This window comes from Rissa tridactyla, chromosome 8 (assembly GCF_028500815.1).
Source record: "Rissa tridactyla isolate bRisTri1 chromosome 8, bRisTri1.patW.cur.20221130, whole genome shotgun sequence".
Classification (NCBI taxonomy): domain Eukaryota; kingdom Metazoa; phylum Chordata; class Aves; order Charadriiformes; family Laridae; genus Rissa; species Rissa tridactyla.
The window spans coordinates 4,117,051-4,139,063 of record NC_071473.1 but is presented as its reverse complement, the minus strand read 5'-3'; the positions used below and the strand labels follow the sequence as shown (position 1 = coordinate 4,139,063).

The window sequence follows — 22,013 nt, the reverse complement described above, 5'->3', positions numbered from 1 at the left end:
TGGGTTGGAAGGGACCTCAAAGATCACCTAGTTCCAACCCCCCTGCCCTGGGCAGGGACACCTCCCACCAGCCCAGGTTGCTCCAAGCCCCGTCCAACCTGGCCTTGAACCCCTCCAGGGACGGGGCAGCCACAGCTTCTCTGGGCAACGTGTTCCAGCGCCTCACCACCATCACAGCAAAGAATTTCTTCCTGAGATCCAATCTAAATCTACCTTCACTTGCGTATCCACTTGTGTATAGAGGAAAGAACAGAATCAGAGACTGGCATCAGCTGGTTACAGAAGAGGTAAGGGAGCTTTTTATTGCAGTTAACCCTCCAGTAGCACTTCCTGGAGGAATAATATGAAATGTGAGCATACAGGTCTTCCAGAATCTACAAAAATGGCAGTCTAGCAAGACCCTCCAGCTCACATTAGCCAAAGGCAACACCTTTCTTCCAGACTAGGGTTCTCCAGGACACCTGAAGGCTCTCAGTGCTGCACTCTGCATCATTATTAATTCAGTTAATTCGGTCTTACAAGTGGCCTAATAGAAATCAGAGACCAAAAGGTGTCATGACAGCAGCATAGATGGTGCCTGCGTTGACAATCCATCCTACGGGAGATGTCTGCACGCCCGCAGTAAAATAATCAAACAATCAGGAAACACGTGCGGGGCACTTCTCTCCCACTCTGCACATCTCCAGCCAGTCGGGGCAACTGCTTGTCTCTGGGCTGCTCCACTCAACTCATCTGCAATCCGCATCACGCAAAAGCCATCTAAAATCATAAGAAAATCTCAATAAATCAGCATCAGAAACTTTGCCACGGGCATTCATTCCTGCAAGGATGTGACCACTCTAACACTTGTTAGGGTCGTAGCACACAGCTGAGGAAATAGCCCTGGACAACTCTGCACTCCCAGGAGAATAAAACCAGAAGACATATGGAGTCACCCGGCAGGCAGTAGGAACAGGAGCAAGGGTAGCATTACTTAAGTATGAGCAATTTTCTCTCCCTATCTTGATTTAAATTACACTGCCAGAAGAGACTGACAGAGTCTGGAATCAAATTGCTGAGAAAAGTGCTTCTTCAGAGGGAGAGAAAAAAAGTGCCCAAATAACTCGAGTGCAAATGGTCTCGCAAAATGCCTATTGTGATCGGGAACAGCGGGATCTGGGGCTAATTTTCATTAGGATAATGCTCATGTAATTACCCTGGGCCAAACCCCTAACGCCCTGTTGTGAAATGGGGGGTTTGCACCACGGACATTTCTGAAGCGCACACATCAGTCTGGGTCTCCTCTGGAGAGTCAGAGGAGGCGCCATCAAACAAGAGTCCCTGATCCGTTCCTGCTTCCTTCACTTCTTCAGATCAGCATGGCCTCTGGGGACCATCTTCAGGACGATGGGCTCCTTGGGTTGCATGAAACCTTTCGTGTCCAGAACCAGCGGGACCTTGAGCAGGAGGAAAAAAATATTAAAATAGCCACGTAAGCTGGGAAAAAGGACAGTTATGACACTGACAGGACCCCTACAGCCCACATACATCTCAGCCACCCCTTGTTTTTGGTGCGTTTCCTGACTTACAGATGTACTTATAGCAGGACTATCGCTATTGCTCATGCAAAACAGATATGAGCTGGGGTTTAATCACCCTCAGCTCGAATAAACACGTTAGTGAATTCTGACTTTCGCATAGCACGGTGGGAAGAGCTCGGTGCACTGACCAACAGGCTGCACGTGGAGGGAAAAGCAGCCAAAATCCATCGGGGGAGCCGCGGCTGAGGAGGGGCCCGCGGTGCCATTTGGTTTAACGCTGAAGTGTGTCAGCGCTAAGGGGGGCTGGATCGCAATGGGAGGTGGAGGAGCAATAAGCTCTCCGGGAAATAACGAAAGTTAGATTGCTGCTCAGGCCAAGTACCAAAGAAAAAGCATCCTCACACAGAAGAGCGACAGGCTCCCTTGGGGTGGGCTGGAAATCTCAATAAAAAGAACATTTAAAACTGGGGTTGGAGGGAGTCAAGTTGCAGGGGAGGGAAGAGTGTTTTACCAAGTCTCCTCCGTCAATTTGACGCTGCTCGTATCCCTGTTCTCCTTCTCCCCATCAGGACAAGGGTAATGCACCCCCAGCCCGACAAGCTGCATTAAAAGCCCCATATCCCACTAAGCTTTGTTTCAGGCAATTTAAGCAATGTGGCTCGAAGCCCAGTGTGTCATCAGTGGAGGAGCGAGAGGAGGCTGCAGCTTCCACATACATATTCCAAAGGGATGTTCCGGCATGAATTTTTCCCTCCCGCTCTGATCTGATGTACATGACATCTTCTGTAGGAAAAAGGGCTGAAAGAGCCCCATAAACCTATGGGCACCAGTAATACAATACATATTTAACTTGTCTCCTTTTAATTAAAGGCAGTTATAAAAAGAATCAATTTTATGGATTGCAGAGGACTAGAAAAATGTCATTAGAGTTGGGGGAGGGTGGATAGGTCACTGCATTGTTAATGGACTATTACAGTCTTTCACCTCCAGGTTACTAGTTGAGTTGCAATCTGAATCTGCAGAGATTCCAGCTGAGCGCCCGTGCCAAGTCATAATTTAATAAGGATTTTTCTGTTTCTTACAACAAATGTCCTTTGAACACACTTGCTGCCCCCTCCGCTCTGCTTTCCCAAGCTCGCCTCGTGAACGAAAGGTATTCGCGGCACAGCCCTTCGCAGCACTGGATGCAGAAAGCCGGGTCGAAACTAACACCAAACATAGCGCTACCTGCCTCTGAGTGGCGGGGAGCCGCCGTGCTTTCGGGAGGGCTTGCTTGACGTATCATTTCCAACGGCCATTGCATTTACTTTATGTCAAACAGCCCCGTCCTGCAGGGCCTGTCCCATCAGTTCTGCATGCGGCGTTCATGGGGATCTGGGGCAAACCCCAAACCTGGTGGGATCCTGCAGAGCCTCAAAGGGGGAGGGGGTCGCCAATTCAAATTTAGCTCAGCTTGCGCTTGCTCGAAAATTGTTGCCCTTTCGAGACTGCCTGGTGGCCCATAAGGGATGAATTTTGGTGTCTCTCACACAGAATAGCCACGTTTGGGTTGCAAAGCGCAGCCTCGGAGCGGGCTGGGGGGATGTTCCCTTGCTGCTCTCTGGAGAAGGGTTTTCCTACGCCGGGTCAAGGCAGAAGGACAGGGCACCGTGGGGGAGCCAGCACCCCACAACTTAGGTGCACCCAAAGAGAGGTAGAGGACTTCAGGGATCTCAGCCTGGCATATTCCACCAATATTAAATTTGCTTCTGTAGAGGCTTAAAAAAAAATGTATCAGTAACGTGTGGTGAACCATTTAAATTAGCTGAGAAGACTGAAATGCAGTTATTCCCATATGCCTCTCTAATCCACAGTGAAATCTTCCTCCCCAGTCTCTGTGTGAAGTAGTAAAACCCGAGTCTGCAGGGAAGGTTCAGTGGTCTCTGAACTCCTTGGGGAAGAGAGGTATTTAATATGCACGTGAGACATTCCCTGTTTGCCCAGAGATGCAGGCAAAAGAGAGGGCGCAGGACCACCTCAGTGGGACTAACGGGCGGACAACGCACCACATCATCCCGTATCCTCACCGGAGTGTCTTTGCAGGTTCTGAACGAGAAGTTTTGCAGGAGGACGACCACGGCCACTTTCAGGGTGAGGAGAGCAAACCTCATTCCTATGCAGTTCCTGGGGCCAGCCCCGAACGGCAGGAAGGCGTAGGGGTCAATAGACTCCTTGCTCTCTTTAGAGAACCTGATCACAAAAAGGAAATAAAGTTAGAAAAAGCTACTGTTCCAGGATGCGTCAAGCTTTCAGATCTGAAGTGATGAGGGGTCTGGGAAGGCAAAAGCTTTTTGTGTTTTTGTGCGTATTAGAAGAACCCAGCTAAGTCCCTTATTCCTGTCTCAATAGATGCCTTATGCTTCTGCTTTTATCCTGCTGCTCGGAGTTGGCTGTGCATCTCCAGGTGCATCAGGTGAGCAGGGAACACCTGAAATATGCTAATGGATTTCATAACTACTCTTTCCTCAGAACTCCCTCTCAGCTCAAAAACTGAACCCAGATTTCAAACCCTAAAACACACCGGTCTACAGCTTCACGTCTTCCCTTTAGATCAAAGGATTGCGCGAACACAAAGACGTTCTCCCCCTGCGTGACTAAAGGGAGGGTTGCTTTTGAGACACGCCAGCCATTCCTCTCCTCATCATGAAAAACAGGGAAGAACAATCGGCTTCACAGAGAAATTTGCCACTGAGCATTTTCAGTAATACTTCTCAGTGATCAGTTGGTTTTCATGTCAGAAAGCTTTTCATTCCCGGTGCATGAGGTCCAGGTACAAACCCCAGCCATGCTAAGTCAGCAGTGAAGTATCTCGCTTCTGAGACACCAGCACATCTCTCTGATGAACTCCCAGCAAGGCAAGTCATCCCGAAAGAGCTCCCATCCAGCCACCCACGCCCAGTTTGCCAACCGGCGTTAGGACGCAGCTACTGGAGCAACTGGTGTAACCCGCCCATTGCCGGAGTACTCCCATTTGGGTGGTTCCTTCTGCATTCAACACAAGGGGACCATAGGGGTCCACAGGTGATTTCAGCAGCACCCATCTCCCTCCCTAACTTCTGCCTGATGCCGCTGCCACGTTTTGTCCCAAAGGTCGCCGCATCCCCACACCAGGGTTAGCTTCCAGGGGTATTTCAACTCCTGGTGCAAGGGCACAGGTCTGGTCCTGCTCTCTCTGGACCAAGCCTCAACGTCTTCGTGGTCACCTGAAGACTAGCAGGCCCAGGGTCTCCCAGGTCTGCCTTGGACTGTTGCCTCATTTCGCGGGGTCTGACAGAGGCTCCTAAGCAAGGATTGTTTCATAACTTGGGTTGAAAAATTAAGTTTTATTTCCTACCCGTCTTTGCCCTTCCACTGCTGATTTGCACGGCATCGTGCCAGTCACCCAATGGCTCTTGTTTTAATATCTGGCCATAAACCCCTCAGTGCTACAGCTGCTGGGAGCTGCTCTCACTGTCGCTCCCTTCAATACAGTTAATTAAATTCCATGCACAGTTTATGGATGTAGATCATAAAACTCCCCTCACGGTAATGCTGGGACTAGATGTCAGACAATGATAAATGCCTAATTTAAATGTTATAATCATGCATTCCCCACTTTTGCTGCTATTTCCACTCCCTGGGCTGAGGTTGAGCGCGCAGCTATTGACCCCCGCCCGGCCCTCACCTCTCAGGCCTGAACTCCTCTGGCTCTGGCCAGTACTCTGGGTCACGATGCATCACGTAGACTGGGATCATGACCACCATGCCCTTTGGAATAGTCACACCATTGATCTCCACCGTCTTCTTGCAGACCCTCTCAATCCGGCCCCCAATGGGGAAGAGCCGGAGGCATTCGTTCACCACCATATCAAGGTACTCCATCTGCGTGATGGTGTTGTACGTGGGAGTAGCCTGGGGAGAGGAATCAGGATGGCAACAAACACGAGACTCCAACCCCCTCCCCAACACCCCCACAACGCTTCCCCTTCAGGCATCAGAGACCGGAGAGGGGGAAGTCCCAGTGCCAGCACTTCCTCCACTCCGTTTTGTTTCCAACCTGGCTTTTGGCTCGAGGTCTACAAGGCACAGGTGGGAACAACCCCAGCATCTCCCCACCCTCCCTTACCTTGTCGGGCAGGTTTGCATCAATCTCGTCCTGGAGTCGCTGCTGCACGTCGGGGTGGGTGGCCAGGTTATACGCTATGTAGTTGAGAGTGGAGCTGGTGGTCTCATAGCCAGCAAAGACAAAGATAAGAGCCTGGGCCAGAATTTCCTCATCGCTTAATGCTGAATAGAGGCATAGAAGCACATGAAAGAAGCTGAAAACTACAGTGATTAACCCTTGGTTTTTCAGGATCCCTCTCTTCAATCTAGGTAACACTATTCATAACTGCTTGTCAGTTGGAAAGGAAACCATCAGCTAGCCTTCTGCTACCACAAAGGGGTGGATCTGGCACTGTTGTACAGCCAGAAAACTGCTGTCAAGATCAGCAGTACCATGTTGCTTTCTTTAAGAGCACAGCCAAGGTACGTGCAGCCTGAGCCTGATTATCTGCTATCTTCTGGGACCATTCTCCTGGGCCAAAAAATATAAGGGCACATGCCAGGAGAAGTTAGCGATGAAGAGATGCCCAGCAGCTCCTCTAAGCCATGAGGTGAGCCTTGCGCTGCTGAGGGATTAGTGGCCCTAAGCATAATGTGTCAGCGGTAACAAGGACAATACAGGATTTAACGCTGGTACCGCAGTAGTGTCCAAGCACTGCCAGGACGCGGGATGCAGTGCAGGGTGTCGTACAAATACCCTCTCCCTGCACCTCAAAAGCTTACAAGCATCCAGCCTTGACTGGGGTTGGTGGACTGGGGCTGTGCCTTGGCTGAGACATTATTTTCTAAATCTCACAGTTCACCTAGGATGAGGAACAGAGACGAGCTCACAGACGACCAAGGTATGTGCAGCGTATGTGCTTTGTGGGCTTTATGGAATACAGCCAACATTGCTGGCCTTCAGAGAAGATAAAATAAGAAATGGGAGTAAGGAGGTATTCGCCCTGTTTGCTCTTTGTCGCACAAACAGATTTATCCCAGGAAATGGGGTATAATAAAATCTGGCTGACATGTGATAAGCATCATTACAGCCTCACTACTGAGACCTTGAATCTCCTGTAGGATTAATGTCTAAAATCCTCTCCTCCTTCCTTCCTTTAACTGCATGAGGAACTACCATGCTTCCTACCGAGAGGAGGACAGATTTTAAGACGTACATTTGTACGAGTCGGTCTCAGCAGACTTGGAGCTGTCGTGTGAGCTCTGCGAGTCAACCATGAGTTGCAGGAAATCAACCCGGTTCTGGGGAGAAACAGAGGCATTCAGAAAAGATCTGGGTAAGGAGGAGGCAAACCTTGTCCCGCACCAGCTCCTCGCTGAAACGCCTGCTCCATTTGCAGCCCCACCAGCAGGCTTGTGGCTGCAGTGCGTGTTGAGGTTCAGTCTGGAGACCCTCTATGAACACAGGTACTTTCTCCACGTGGAAGCCTAGGCAGGGCATGTTCTGGCTCTCCCCACGTTTGATGAGCTGGAAGCTGTTATGGAGAGCAGGCGATACGCCACAGCTTCTGAAGACGTGACCAGGTCCCTCCTGCACTCAGAAGGACGGCACAGGGAAGAGAAGAGGCTATGTGCGCTGGACTCACCTTGCTGCCACCCTTTTCCCGTTCCTTCTTCATTTTTATGAAGACTGCACTGAAGAAGCCTATGACTTCTGAGGGTAACAGAGTAACATTCATCTTTTCCAGCACTGGGATAACAAAGGGGAACAACACTAAAAGGAGAGAAAAGAACAACATATTTTAGCTCAAAGGGGCCCAAGAAACTCAAAACTGGCACAAAGCATAGAAAGGAGAGGGGTAAATCTGGGCCCTGACTCCAAAAATTGCTTTCTCTTGCCTTCAGCTCTCTTTTTACCTAACCACAGCTGGCATGCAATAGCACTTGAGAATCTCCTCCGTGTGTCACTGTATGGCCGCAATGCCACGCTAAGTGCAGCTCTCTGGCAGAGAAGGTCTCCAACGCCTCTCTGCAAACAGGGTCTCTGCCTGTAGGAGGATCCTGCAAAGACCTGCAAAGGCTGTACAAATCTTGCCTGTGGTTTTCCTGAGGAAATATTTCTGCAGATCTGGGAGGGTAAATCTAATCCTGCAAAGTGTTGAGCATCTTTGTCAAACAGGACTCAAAGCTACTAAGGGAGCTACCAGGAAATGCAGGTGGTTACCACCTCTGACATCGATTCAGGGCTGGATGAGACGAGGTGTGTCATACCTAAGAACACGAACACGGGGTTTAGGAAACTGAGTTTGAGGAATTTCTTAATGTTGGTGACAAAGGGGTCACTGGGGTTGCTCATGGAGTCAATATTCACACTGAAAGAAGTGCTGGTCACCACATCCATGCTGTAGGCTCCAAAAATGCTAGGTAGAGAAGAAGAGGGAGTGAATGAGATGAACCCAACCAGCGTAGTGAATAAAAGCCCATCTAGGAACAATCCTTGAGAGAGGGAATCTCTTGTAATCAAGGACTCAGAGCAGAGTCCTAACATAGTAGGTCCTATCTTGATGTGGCAGTAACCATCGTTATATTCTCCCAAGCTTCCCCAGTTGCATTCATCCCTCAATTTTTCTCAGCACCAAAAACTTAGGCTGCAGTTGGAAAGCACTGAACTGCAGCCTGGGTTAACAAAGATTGTATTTTGTTTTCCGTCTGTAAAAATTACATCCAAGAACACCACATCTTGCGGGCCTTCTGGAACAGGCCCTACCCGCTCCTCAAAGTGTATCTCCAGTAAAATGAAATGGGAAACAGAGCACAGCTACCCAGACTGACCAGAGCAGAGCAGAGCAAGGCCACCGCTGAGGAACATACCATGCCCATGGCCATAGCTGACAAGGGATCTGTGTGGAAAAGGGTCTCCAAACCCTCTCTCTGTGTGCCCCTTTCCCCACGCTGAATACAAACTCTTTCCTGTCAGCCCCACATAGCTACTCACTCCTTTGTGTTCACAACATCACCATTAGCCACTTTCTTCTCAATGTTTTTCACCAGTTTTTCACCATAGTGAGTAATGACAGGGAACATCTGAAACGCAAACCAAAGCAGAGGACACTGTTGGCGCTTTCACCTCCACCAAACGCGGCTGGGCAATTCCGCACTGCCGCCTGTGCCTTGCCAAGCCTTTGGCTCGCAGAGGGAGGGCAGGCAAGGGGAAGGTATCATTTCCAGGCCTCAGGCATTGCTTTCTCTCATCTTAATAACCAGCCCACAGAGTTCATTCGACTAGGATTGAGCGAGCTTCTCCTCCCATAATCCACACGCAGCTCCCATTCCAGCTAAGCACCCACTCTAGCAGGAAAGGAACATAGCTCCTGAGCACACGGAAAACGGGCACCCTTGGTCTGAGTATTAGGCTTAGCAAGAAGGAAACACAGGTCATGGGGCCAACAGCCTCAGCTTGTAGCACCTTGCGTGCCATTTCATCCCCCATACCCTTCTCCTGACCCCCTCCCCATGACGGTAGACAGGCGCCATGTTGCTGAACTGCTCCCAACAAACAGTGCTAATGGACGTGGTCTTGACAAACGGGGCGACTTCCCTGTTTGAGGGGAAGGTTTGTACTCTGAAACAGCCCAATCATCCCCTGGCTATTGATGCAAAGTACCGGTGGCCTCTGCTTTACCTCCTTCAGCTTCCCGCTGGTGAAGGTTGGAGACAGGATAGTGCGAATTCTTTTCCACTTCTCATCCTCAGCCACATTGATGGCGGAATCCAGGATCCCGTTCAGACCAAAGTTCTGCACAGGGAGAACGTTACAGCAAAAGGGACAGGGTTAGACAAGCGGACGGGTGAAGGTTTCCAAGCCCTTTCCACCCAACAGAAATGCAAAAAAATACCCACCATGGAGTGCCGACTTGGCCCCTGAAGTCAGCTCTACCAGCAAACAACAGAAATGGAAACAAAAGCGTAAGAGTCATAATTGGCATCAGCCCTAGGTTACATCCAGGCTGATGTCCCAGCGTCCCAGCCAGAGTGGCCTCTACACCTCCCTAACAGAGGTACCATCAAGGTTGTTGGTACCATCAATAAACCGGGGCAATAAACAGAGAGCAACTACTTGCTGAAGGGCTCAGAGAAGGAGAACAGAAGCCAAGAAGAAACTCCTTCTTTCTTGCCGCACGCGCCCTGCACTGGAGAGCAGAGCACGGGACTAGGTACCTACCCGGCGATTGGTGAAAATGCTATAGCACTCCTTCACCAGGATGTTTTTGATGAGGACGGTGTCCAGGACGGCCAGCACGGGCTGCCTGCCGTCAAAAATCCTAAGCCAAGAGAAACCCACAGTCAGTCCACCGCTCGCGGTCAGCTGGAGCAAAAGCAGCCGGCGTTGTCTGCGGTCGGAGCCCTGCACATCGCCGGCTCGAGCCCAGAGGGTTGGGGCCAGCTGAGTCCCCTCTGACAAAACAGCCGAAGGGATGAGGCTGAAACTGCTTTATTACGTAGTAAAACAGGAGAAAGGGAAAGAAAGTGCCAAACACAGACAGCGTGAGCGTTTCTAGCAATCGTCTGTGGTACTAAAGAGTTGCCAAAGCAGCGTGGGTTTAGATAAAAGGCAGCTTTTGCCACGACGCTGAGCCCCTGCACTTGGGCTGTCTGAGCTGTTTCTGTAGCAGGTAGCTGGAGTCACTAAATCCACGCTGAAAAGCCTACCTGTGGGGTAAAGAGATGTCCCTGCCTGGCCTACGAGGCAATGAGAGGGGGAAAACTCATCTGTCTTGCCATCGTCAAGAGGCTTGAGAACATTTAGTCATTCGGGGGAAGAAAAAAAAATAATAAATAAAAATGCATTAGTTTTCATGAAGCCTCCGAGGATTTATTTGGCACAACACTTCTGCTTGGGTTTGAGAGGTTCTCAAGAGAAGCACGACGAGAGGCCCCAGCGCACACCCGGCGCGGCAGGCGGAGCGGGGCGGCAGGCTGAAAGGCAGCTCGTGCCCCGGCTCGGGGAGAAGCAGGGACCGAGACGACAGACCCCGCAGCAGCCTGCCGCTTGCTTTCCGCTCGAGACGGGCGAAGAGCGGCTCCAAAGGCAGGAGGCTCGGTTTGACACCACGCAGTGGGGGTTTTCCGGGCAGGCTGCGTGGCTGGGGCGCGATCGGCGCCTTCCCTCGCTAATGCCTCTGGAGCTGGGAGACAAAGGGATGGCCGCGCTGATTTGGCGGGTGTCGGAGCACGAGGGGAGCTCCCCGGGCTCCCTGCGGAACAAGTTTCCCCGGCCCTGAGGTCACTAACACCGCTGTTTAGTTTTTAATGCTCCCAAAGGGGAAAAGAAAAAAAAAAAAAAAAAGGCTCTTTTCAAAGCTTATGCAAACAGATGACCCCCAAACTGGCCACCATCGTCCCAGCCCTGCACGGTACTGAAGGGGCATGGAGCGATAGGACGAGGGGCAATGGTTTTAGACTAGAGCAGGGTGGGTTTAGATCAGACATTGGGAAGAAGTTCTTTACAGTGAGGGTGGTGAGACACTGGCCCAGGTTGCCCAGAGAGGTGGTGGAGGCCCCATCCCTGGAGACATTCAAGGCCAGGCTGGATGAGGCTCTCAGCAACGTGGTCTAGTTGAAGATGTCCCTGCTGACTGCAGGGGGGGTGGACTAGATGGCCTTTAAAAGTCCCTTCCAACCCAACACATTCTACGATTCTATGAAATCCAAGCAGGAAAGAAGCCTTGGAGAGCTGGCTGGAGACTTTCCCAGTGGTGAACCTGGATTTTCCCAAGCTGTCACTGCTGGAATTACAGTGCTGAGACATGGTGGCAACGTACCTTTTTCCATTCTATTCTGGGGCGGCAGAGCACCCCAAACAGGCAGTTTTTGTTCTGCAGCAAGAAACTCACCCCCAGATTTTACCATATTTTTCAAAGCACTTCTGATCAAACTGCAGGATTCCCTGCAAAAGAAGAAAGGCGAAATGAAGAGTTTGTCAGCGAGGAGTGATCAAAGCAGGTCACAGCTGGCAGTGAGGGGCATCCCACAGACCCATTGAAAGTGGCAGGGGTTGGGGGGGGTGGTGCATGGTAGCTCTTAAGAGTCACGTAGACACTTAGGGGACATTTGCACTGGGGGGAAAAAAGAGAGCAGAGAGGACAAAAAAAAAAAAAAAAAAAAAGAAGCACTTTCAACTTCCACTAGCCTAACCCGAGGTAAAAATGTAATGAAGACGGGGCATGACAGGGTACGCAGTTTTAGCCTGAGCAGAGTTATCAGGCGGAACTCGATCCCAGGGTGTCCTTTCATCTTCCGCCCAACGCGTTAGAGCTGCTGCCGCCTTGTCCTCATGAGATCTTCCACTGCGGTTACCGAACCGGAGTGAGGATGGCTTTTCTGTGTTTTGCTTTGTTTCCATTAGGGTTTTAACCGACGTTACATCTAAGGATGAAACTTACGGGACACATAACACTCACCATGCATCAACTAAACCATTAGTAAGAGACCACACGCGTGCTGTAAGCCCAGCCAACACAAGCTAAAACACCTCTTTCATTGAAGCTAGCACATTTTGTTCTGCACTTGCAGTGAGTTACAGAGGATCAGCTACTACCTACTTATTAGTTAAGGTTTGGTAACCAGATAATATTTTGATTTTTTATTCAGAAATCTATCCGCCTGGCTTAGTCTCAGGCTGGCCCAACAGCAAGTGGCTGGATGGGGCATCGCTGGGGCTAATTCAGCCTCTTCGTGGGGATGACACAAAGAAACACGCAGCTCTCAGAGATCAGCACTCCTAGGCATCTGTCCAATATATTTTTTTTTTTTTTCCGTACTTCCAACAGAACTTCAGCTGCTGGGGAGCAGGTAGAAATCCAGGGAGAAACTAATAACTTAAATTACAAAGTAGTTGAAAAAACGCAGACCACCTCATTCAGGTCAAACAGACCCTAAGAGTAATTTTTGTGTTCTCTGTGGGTCCAAAGAGCTTTCCTACCTGAAAGAACCATTTCCATCTGGTTGAGTCAAGGGCAGAGGAAAGAGATGCCCAAAGGATGGGAAAAGCAGCCCCAGATAAGAATGGAAGGCAGCTACGGAGCAGCAGCTGCCGGTACTCACTTGCCGGTACTCCAGGAAAGTCCCAAAAAACGGCAGAGGCCGCGGCCCGGGAATGCCCAGCTTCTTGAAGGCCCGGAAGGGCCATATCCCATAGCTGTCGAGCAAAGAGCACGTTAGATGCTTTTACACAATGAAAAGAGAAAGTTCTTCATCCTGAGCACAGCGAACAGCTTAAACAGCTGGTTCCTGTCTCCCAGAAAAAGCTGAAATTATGGACCACCAGCAGCAGACCTCCTGAGGATACTCTCCTCCTGCAACAAATGCAGGATCACTTGGGATACAAGATAATTCAGGATATATTTTGATCCAAGACAAGGGCTGAAAGGAGCTGTAGCCTGGCCTGGGTGTACCCGGGCACCTCAGGTCTTTATTCATGGACCTCATTTAGTTCCACAGATGAGAGATCTGTGACGCAGGTGACTGAAGAGAGGTCTCAGAGGCATTAAGTCCTCAAGCGGGGACCTGCCCTTGTGTTTGTCTTTGCAAAGACCTACTGCGGTGCTCAGGTGGTAGAGCCACAGCAGCATGGCAGCCGAGCGGGGACATAAATTACAACAGCAAAATTAAGTTTTTGCCTGTATAGCTCTCTACAGCTCCCCTGAGCGACATAAGCAAAAGGGCAATTTTCCCAACATAACTGTTTAAATGGGGGCTTCTGCTGGCACAAGCACACGGGCAAACAGCCCGCGGCCATCACCCACCGCCCCGCTCCCCGCTCGCCCAGCCCAGCCAGGGACAGCCCTGTCCCTTTGCAGCCAGAGCCTGCTGCGGTTAAAAACAGGGAATTTACTTCTCCTTTTGGATCTGTTGAGAAAAGCAAAAAAAAAAAAAAAAAAAAAAAAAAATTAAGAAGTTCATTTCCATTTCTCTCCCAGCCCAGCCTCCTCCTTCCCTTCCAGCATGGGGAGGGCACAGGGGAGCCCCCCCCCTTTATCAGCCCTCGCCTCTGCCTCGAAGGTGGCACAGGGAGATGGAGGATGAGTTTTTAACGCCAACCCAAGTCCTTGGGCGCTTCCTGCCAAGGGTGATGGTCCCAGCCCCTCCCCAGCTGCAGGCACAGGCTTCTCCTCCTCCCTGGTCTCCCTGGGGGACCAGCCTCTACTCACAGGACCAGGAGGCCAAGGAAAGCGACGAGGAGCAGCCAAGTGACAAAAGAAAAATTTGGCAGGAGGTGCATCGTGCCTCCGAGCCTGCCCAGAGAGCACTGGGTCCCCTGCGAAGCCGCAGCCTCGCTTTATGATTTTTTGTTTTTTTCCCCTTGACCTTCTGCCTGGCTCACATGATGCAGAAGGAGGAGTCGCCTTGTTTACTCCGTTGCTCAAACTTTAACCCTTGGGCAGGTTTCTCTCCCAGGATTGGGATGGCAGTAGCGTGCCCAGCCCCACACCTCTTGAGATTTGAAACTGCTGAAAGGACAGTTTTGACAGGACAAAAAGCAAATAGCGATAGGAAAGGGCAGCAGAGTCCCTAACCCCTCCCTCCCGCACGAAAGCCGCTGGGTTCCCGTGGGGCCGAGGGGAGCCCCCGGCTGCTCCCACGGCAGCTGGACCAGACCCGCTCCCCCTCACCCCGTCCAGTCTTGCTTTTGCCGGCTTCGTTGCTTTTAGTGAGGGGTATAACCGGGAGGGTCAAGGAGCTGCTACTGTCCCCCCCCCACCAGCTCCCGGGGGGTTCTCACTGTGCAGATGTACCTTCCCTGTGCCCCCTCTCCCACCCCTATTCATCTCGTCCTACCGCACCTCCTATTTAGGGTCCAGGAGGGAAGGGGCTGGAGGAGACAGACCTGCCGGGAAACGCTTGCCCAGGCTGAAAGGGGTCGGTTATCCTCAGGCAGTGCCCTCTGCTCCTCGTGCTCGGTGGGGAGAAGGATATGGTCCTGTGGTGGCACAACCTGTGCTCGCACCTGAGCCGATGGAAGCCCCGCCTGGCGTCCCACTGCGCGGATCGGTGGCTTTGCTGAGTTTCCCGGCCGTGGCTCGAGCCCCAGGAAGCCACGGGGGCACGGGCAGGAGGTGCTGAGGACCAAGCGATCCCCTGGCACGGTGAGCACCGCGCTCGCGAGGAGGTCAGCCATCAACGCTCCCCGGCCGAGGCGTTTCAGGACGGGTCCCCATTTCCCTTCTGCCCCTGGCTTTCTGTTCGCTCTCAGGCATGGCGTTGCACAAGGGGCCTTTTGTCGTTTGGCTTTAGGCAGCTCAGTGTCCCCCCCAAAGACACACATGGAACCGGTTGTTTTCTACCGGAGAACCGGGGAAAATGCGTTACACCTACGGGCAGACTGCGCAGTGGAGCCTCTGGCCAGTTTGGCTACAGGCATGCAAACTCCCCGTGCTGGCGGGTGGCTGTGGGCATGGGTCAGGACATGGCCTGCTTCACCCCCATCACACCGGGAAGGACCACGAGTCTCCTCTTCAGCGCGGTCCCCTTCCCCATATCCCCTGAGCCCACCAGCAGCCCCACATGGCCGAGGGGAGATGAGCCCCAGCTGAGGAGCCCACGTGCACATCACGCTCCCCGGCACCAGGCATCGCTCTTCTGCCTTGGGCACACTCAGCCTTGAAGAACCCCAAGTGCTTCTGCAATTATCTGCCAGTCGGTGCAGGCAGATCATGTGTGGCCATGCCCAGAGGCCGGCAGCATTTTTTTGCCTCTGCTCAAACATTTATTTTGCCTCATAAAACACGTTCAGCGGGTGTCGAGCCACCGGCAGGTCCAAGGGTCACCTCCGCATCCATGCAGAAGAGCCAAGCAGCAGCGCTGCCATTTTTGGTAGGATGACAGCTCAAGATAAGCCCAGCTTTGCACAGCCCTGATGTGCTCGATGATTCGTGTAATCAGGGGCTGACAGTAATCAATTAGCTGTTTATGGAGGAACATGCCTGATCCCTGCTTCCCCAGGCTGGGCTGAAGAGCTGGACCCCGGCAGCGCGCTGTGGCAGAGGGCTGCAGCAGGAACCTTATTCTCCATTTGACGGCGTCTCACCCTTATAAGGCACCTTGAAGCAACCACATCCTAAGAGTTATCCTTTATCATTGCATCCAATGGCCGGTTCTCCCCCTCACAGGGTCCCGTACCAGAAGGACACCGAGAACTGCAATGAGAGGTGGGAGGCGAGACCAGGTGCCAGGGCAGCAGCTCCCGGGCCGGGATTAGCTGCATTTCTTCCCTCGCATAAACCCTTTGATTTTCCAATACCTTCTGCTAACAGCCGCTGCGATTTCTCAGCGGGAAGCAGGTTTGTGGATCAGTATTTTCTTTCCTCTCAGAGAGAAACTGAGGCAAACCCAGACTTCAGAGGAGAAGAAGGATGTTAGCTACCCCCCAAAAAAAAGTAAATAAACTATGCAGCAATGTCACACGCAAGGAAATCACTCGTTTGTCCAAAATAGGTCTGAGCGGGAGCAATCTGCTGATCCAGAGAGGTCTCTCTTCTAAGGAGAAGATGGGATGCAGAGCCCGATCGAAACCGTGGTGCTCCATCATGCAGCCAAGGCGGGGACAGTGACACCGTCCCCCTGGCGCGTTTCACGCCTGGAGCACTCCTCTTCCCGGCGGCGACACGCTCTGCTAATGTCATGGTGACACCATGGGGACGAACGAATCACGCTCAGGGTTCTGCCGCATCCCTGCCAGGAACCACATCCACGGTGTACACGTGAACTTCTGCAAACTCCTTATTTACCTGATTTTTGGTTTGTCTTGTTTTTGGACGTCTCTCGGAGCGCCGTTGTCTTCAAGCCTCCACAGATTTGAGAAAACCGTAGTTGATAACAATGCCACCTCCCAACCGAAATTGCTGCCACGGGTCAGAGCTGCAGGTGGGACAAGCCTGAACACCCATCATCGCATAATTTTATACAAAATGAAGCTATTAAAGCGATGCTTTTATACTTACGCAGCCCTTTGGACTAAACGCGACAGCAGTGTATACTCACTGAGGCCGTTTTTTTTAATGTGGATATCACTGAAATGGCACCCAGGAAGGATAAAGCAGAGGGGAAGGCTTTCCAGGTCATGTTTTCTGGCAACATTTAAAGGGTTTTAGCATCGTGGGCAAGCAAATCGCGCAGAAGTGCTGCAAGGTGAGGCTGCCACCGCATCTCAGCACCTGGTCTAATTAAAAGGAAGGAAGTCGCCCAAGTTCGGGGCATATGGTTTTATGACCCTGTGTTTCTAGGGTTGATCGTCTGCACCTGTGCAGGACCCAGAGTGCTCCAAAAGGAGCCTCCTCCTCCGAGTCATTAGCAGACGTGGCCTCAGCCCCTCTGACATCCCCTTCTTGCTGACACCGACACAGGGCTGTTGCTTTCCCCATTAATAAGAAAACCTGAGGACCGCGGGAGCCCTGGCGATACGCACAGTCCTATAAAAAGACTATCTATTTTTCTACCCTGGGGAGAGTAGAGAAGTGACTCAGTGTGAGCCCTGCTTCCCCCATGGCAGGGTCTCCTGTAGTGGTCCTGGACACCACCAAAGCCATGGCCCCGCGTGCCTCCCATGCTTTTCCAGTGGCCACCACGTGGTCCATCGCACTGCGGTGGCTCCTGGCTTGTTTGTTCCTGCCACTCCCCCCTGGCAACAATCCCGGTTCAATATTAACTCAACTCGCGCGCTATCTACCACTACTTATCGCAGTAGTGCTTGGCTTTCATGCTTCGGATACTTTCCCTATGTTTGTGTTACCATCATCCGCTGCGGCCAGCACCCTGCACTCATCTCCACCGAGAGGGGACAGGTGGCCAAGCAAAGTAGATACGTGGGGACTCAAAAGCTGATGGTCACCATGGTTAACACAAACAGAAGGTGAATTGAGCTGTGATATCTGGCCGTAGTCACTGGTAATGTCACAGCCGTAAAGATGGGTCAATACATCTTAGAGCAACCAGGGAAACGACGACTGAATTGATGGGGCATAGGAGGTGATATTAAACCTTATGCAGAACTTCAGAGGAGCTGGGCTGACAGAAGAAAACCCCTTCTGTTTGTGAAAACTCCCAGAGAGGCAGAGGTACAAAAACTATTAAACTGCAGAGTCCTCCCCAGAGGAGAGGTGATTTTTACCACTGTGTGGTTGGTGGGACTGAAAGAGGCCAAGGGCAGAGCGGTCCTGCATGGCCACACGCCGCTGGGTAGAAGACCACCCCCAGGACACATGTGCTCTGCTGCATCTCAGGCTTTGTCTTTAGCTGCTGTATTGAAGAGCCAAAGGTTTTCCTTTCCTCCATACGCTATGGAAAAAGGCATGTTGTAACACACAACAGTCTTCTAATAGACATAGCAAATTATCAGCCTTGTTAAAAAACAGGCTTTTATTCACTGATTGGCCCATCTTTAACGATTCTCTTCTTACATTCCTCTCATCCCACAAATGGGGTCATGAGTTGTTTATTTCTGGCTCTTCCTCACAAGCCTTGCTCTCCAACGAGCCTCTTGAAAGGCCTAAATGGGAAAGCACCAGATGTACGACTTCCTCGAAGAGCTCCAGCAGCGGGGGAATGACCGAGGGCTGGCACCGGTTTCTGCTTTCCTTCTCGCCCAGCCCGAAACCACGGCAGCGCTTCGTGCCCGGGTATTTCTGCGACCTCTGCGGAGCGAAACCACCACCTCGCTCCTTTCATCCGGTGTCGCTGCTGAACGCTCCTTGAAGCATCGACAGCTGAAACCCATCTCCCTTTCACTGCTCTATAATTTCTGAGCGAGGATAGAAAATTATAAGCCCCAGCCGGCGTTACAGGATAAAACCAATTACAGAAAGCGGGGAGGGGGCAGCGCTGCGCGCGCTCGGACACCGGCTCCGCCAAGGACAGCCTCTCCTCTGCCTGTCTCACGTCCTACCAGGGAAGAACTCTCTCTTTTCAGCCCTCCCAGCTGGTAACTGGGGCTCGCTTGATGAAGCTGCCCGCGCTTTCCAGAAAGTGAAATGGCATCGCCGCGTTTGCAATGTACCTCGATTTCTGCCGAGCCGCTTCCAAACCAGAAGTCAAGCCAGGAAAAAAAACCCCAAGGTCATGACACAGCCCTGAAGACATCAGCTCTAAACAGGCGACACACAGCCCTTTCTACCGTGATGGCCTTACCTCCAAACCCACCCTATCTCACCGGGACACATGTTCAAAACAGCCCAGTGGGCGTAAAGCGTTTTAGAGCCAGGATCTCTGCTGGGCCCCGGCACTCGGAGCGGCTTCGCTGCCCGAGGGCAGAGTTTGGCCCATCGCTTCTGTCTCCGGCAGCGCCGGTGCCTGGGCTGCGGTTGTTTTTTCGAGGACGCGTCCCGCGCAGGGACTAAGGGCAGGGTGAAGCTGTTTGGTGAAGCTGCTGTTTGGCTCGTGATTCGTTCAGCATCGTCAGCTCCCTATCGGCTGGCGCTGGACGCGAGCCATCCCGAACGTGTCCGGGCACAGTCCCTGCTGAGAAACCGGGCAGGTACGGCTGGAGGCTTCTCGCTCAACCTCACCGGCAGGGTTTTCTATAGCAACTAAAGCCAGGCGTTTGGCTGGCTGGATTAACCCTTGTGTGCTTCATAAAATGGGCTCCGTGAAAAACAGGCGTCTTTTTCTCACCTCTTTAATTTCTTCCGTGGTGCGGGGTCGGCTATGGATCAATGAAATTGTCTTCATCGATCACCCCGGGTGGTTTTGGATGGATGGAGGATTGAAACGCTGACTCCTTCCTCTGCCAGTCCTCTCCATGGTGGGGGGTAAAATGTTTCCTAATTTCCAGCCGGTTACGTTGAAGTTTTATCCCAGCGGATACGGCCTCCTAGCAGATTAAGTCACAGTCTCATAAAACGATCTGGAAATTTGTCCTGCTTCGCCCCGAATTTTCCATAGTTCAGCTTCTCGGATGACTCCTAACTGCTCCTCCCCTGCCCCCCACCTCTGGGGAGTTTACACCAATCAGATGGGCTCGTACATATAGAAAAAGAACCCAAATTAAAAAGAAAAAAAAAGTTTTGTATTTACAAGTTTTGTCTTGTACTGTTGGAATTAGACTTTAATTAGGTCAGTCATGTTCCCCTGGTAGGGTATGAATGATAGTGCTGGAAAACAGACAATTTATAGAGACCCAAAAATAACTCATCCTGCTGTTTTGTAAGAAAGATGTGTTTTCTTTGCCCTGTGCTGAGGACATTTACAATCGAGGCCACTCGGGCACACTCGGTACCAGTCACACAAACCACGGCTCGGTCTCACAGGCAAAGCCTGTGCCTCAATTTCCTCCTGCCAAAGGAGGGAGATTAATCCCTCCCAATTTGGCAGGGCTGTGGTGAGGTCACCTGTGTTTGTGCGGCATTTTATCAGTCTCGACGTGAGGCCCCAGGCTAGATAACACAGGGGTTTTTTCCAGACCTGCCTTTCAGCCTTATCTGCACCGTCCCTTTGGTGCGCAAAGGGCAAGCAATAGATGGTATGAACTCAAATAACCAAGGCTGAGGGTGAAGAACCACCAGCCCGTGGCTTGGCCGCTGCGTGCGCTGTTGCGTTGCTAGCGTGCCTATCCCAATCCCATCAGCAAGAACGGTCAACTAACCCCCACTAGAAGTTGCACAATGCGGGGAAGTACCTTTGAATGACGTCGTGGGTGCGGGCCGCTTCCTCCGCTGACACATTACTGTCACTGTCACGCACCGGGAGGCCGCGGTTTGCTCGTTTCTCTGTATCTAGGCGCAGATTTGCGGATTGTGCCGTTGAGTTCCCCCCAGTTTCAGGGCTGCTGAGAAATTTGCTTGGTAAAACTTTGCGGGATGACTTCACACGTCAGCCTCATCCGACCTGGGATTATCCTAACTCATTAACGAACGGTGATGAGCGTGCCAATTGACTACCTAATGAAGGTCTCTACCGGCCTGGGAAGCCCGCGGCCACGTTGCCTTCCCTTAGAAGGACGTGCCCTGCATTTCTGAGGGAACAAGACAGCAAAGCTAAAGGGCTCCTGTTCCTGGGGCACAGTAAAAATGAACAAAAACCCAATAAAAAATGCGTGTTCAGATACAGTTCCTTTTGATTTTGTGGGAAACGCAGGTTTGAAATGAAAATAATTGGCCAGGCAAGAGGAGGAGAGCAAAAAAAAAACCCCACAACCAAAACCCAATGGGCAGGCTTAAAAAAAAAAAAAAAAGGACAGAAAAAGGAGCAGGGAGAAAAATAAATAACCCTGGAGCAAAAACGCAGGGGGAAGAAGAGGAAACAAATGAGACAAATAGCAGGAAAAGGGTCAGTAATGAAAGCCCAGATTAGTCGACTCAGCCAAGCCATTGCTTGTGCTGCTCGGGGCAGGGCGGGAGGCCAAGCTGTTTTCGCTGCTATTGTTTAGGTTACAAATGCCGTGGCAGATTTCCCATCCACTCCTGCTTTTATGTCCGCGCTCCACTCCTAACCGCAAAAACACGCATGGAGGAAACACGTCCTGAGAAGGGTAAGGGCTGGAAGCGGGAGGATGATACACCTCGGAGCCGGCCGACCTCAGAAGAGCACTTCTTGTGCGGCAGTTTTGCGGAATAACGTCTCATTCAGGAAACGCTACGGCGTGAGGATTTTCATCTTCAAAACGGGTACATTGATACCTCTGGGTTATTACGAGCTACCAGCCTCGGAGGGCTGCCTGTATTTATACAACACTGCATTATTTATAATATCCCTTTCAGGAGCAGGAAAACACAAGTTAGCAGTTTGACTTCCCCCCCCCACCTCTACCGCTTGGAAAACATTGATTTCTCGCCCTCATTTCTCCCACCAGAGCTGTAGCCGACACGACCGTGGTTAGTTTACTTCTCTAGGCCAGATGCTCAGCTGGTGGAAAGCACCGACAACCACTCTGGAATGCCAGAGCTGCCCGGGTTCCCACCCGCTGGGATCTGGTCCAGCCTCCCCAACATCAGCACGTTTGTGGGAACCGATTAACGGCTGCTGCGATGCTGCAGAGGAGGACAAATGTTATTTGCGAGGGGACAAAGCCGTACGAAACGGTGGCCCCATGGGTTCCCGGTTCAAAATGGGTTTGGATTCTCCAATATTAAGAATCTGGAGGAAGTTTATCACCGCAAACTAACAAAATATTTAAGGCTGATCAAATTTTGGGTGGAAACTATTTGAGAATGTCATTTTAGCTGAAAAGCAGCGGGGGATTATAAGATTTTACAGTCCAGAACTAACAGCGAGGGATTTCAGCCCATTTGCAGCATCCTGAGCTGTTAACTCGTGAGCCTGCTGGCAAGGCACCCAGAAACTTCTTTCAAGCCAAAAATAACGGAAGAGGCTGGAAAATATTTCCCCCCCACCCTCCATCTCGCCAAAGAAACGTACCAAGGACACACACGTTTCAAAAAG

General features: G+C 51.5%; 1 protein-coding gene across 2 annotated transcripts; it reads right to left on the bottom strand.

Annotated features, from left to right (window-relative positions):
* Nucleotides 1–276: 276 nt before the first annotated feature.
* On the bottom strand, nt 277–18,985 carry LOC128914111 (cytochrome P450 3A29-like). Of its 2 annotated transcripts, none has more exons than XM_054212684.1 (13): nt 18,634–18,985; nt 12,687–12,780; nt 11,477–11,529; nt 9,805–9,904; nt 9,265–9,378; nt 8,578–8,666; nt 7,854–8,002; nt 7,229–7,356; nt 6,800–6,884; nt 5,665–5,825; nt 5,224–5,450; nt 3,587–3,749; nt 277–1,436 (listed from the first exon to the last, which is right to left on the bottom strand). In XM_054212684.1, the coding sequence occupies exons 1-13, from the start codon at nt 18,714–18,716 to the stop codon at nt 1,341–1,343; spliced, it is 1,542 nt and encodes a 513-aa protein (XP_054068659.1). In that variant the 5' UTR covers nt 18,717–18,985; the 3' UTR covers nt 277–1,340. The 2 variants fall into 2 exon arrangements, with proteins under 2 accessions (XP_054068659.1, XP_054068660.1); XM_054212685.1 differs by lacking the exon at nt 18,634–18,985 and adding an exon at nt 13,793–13,932.
* Nucleotides 18,986–22,013: the final 3,028 nt, after the last annotated feature.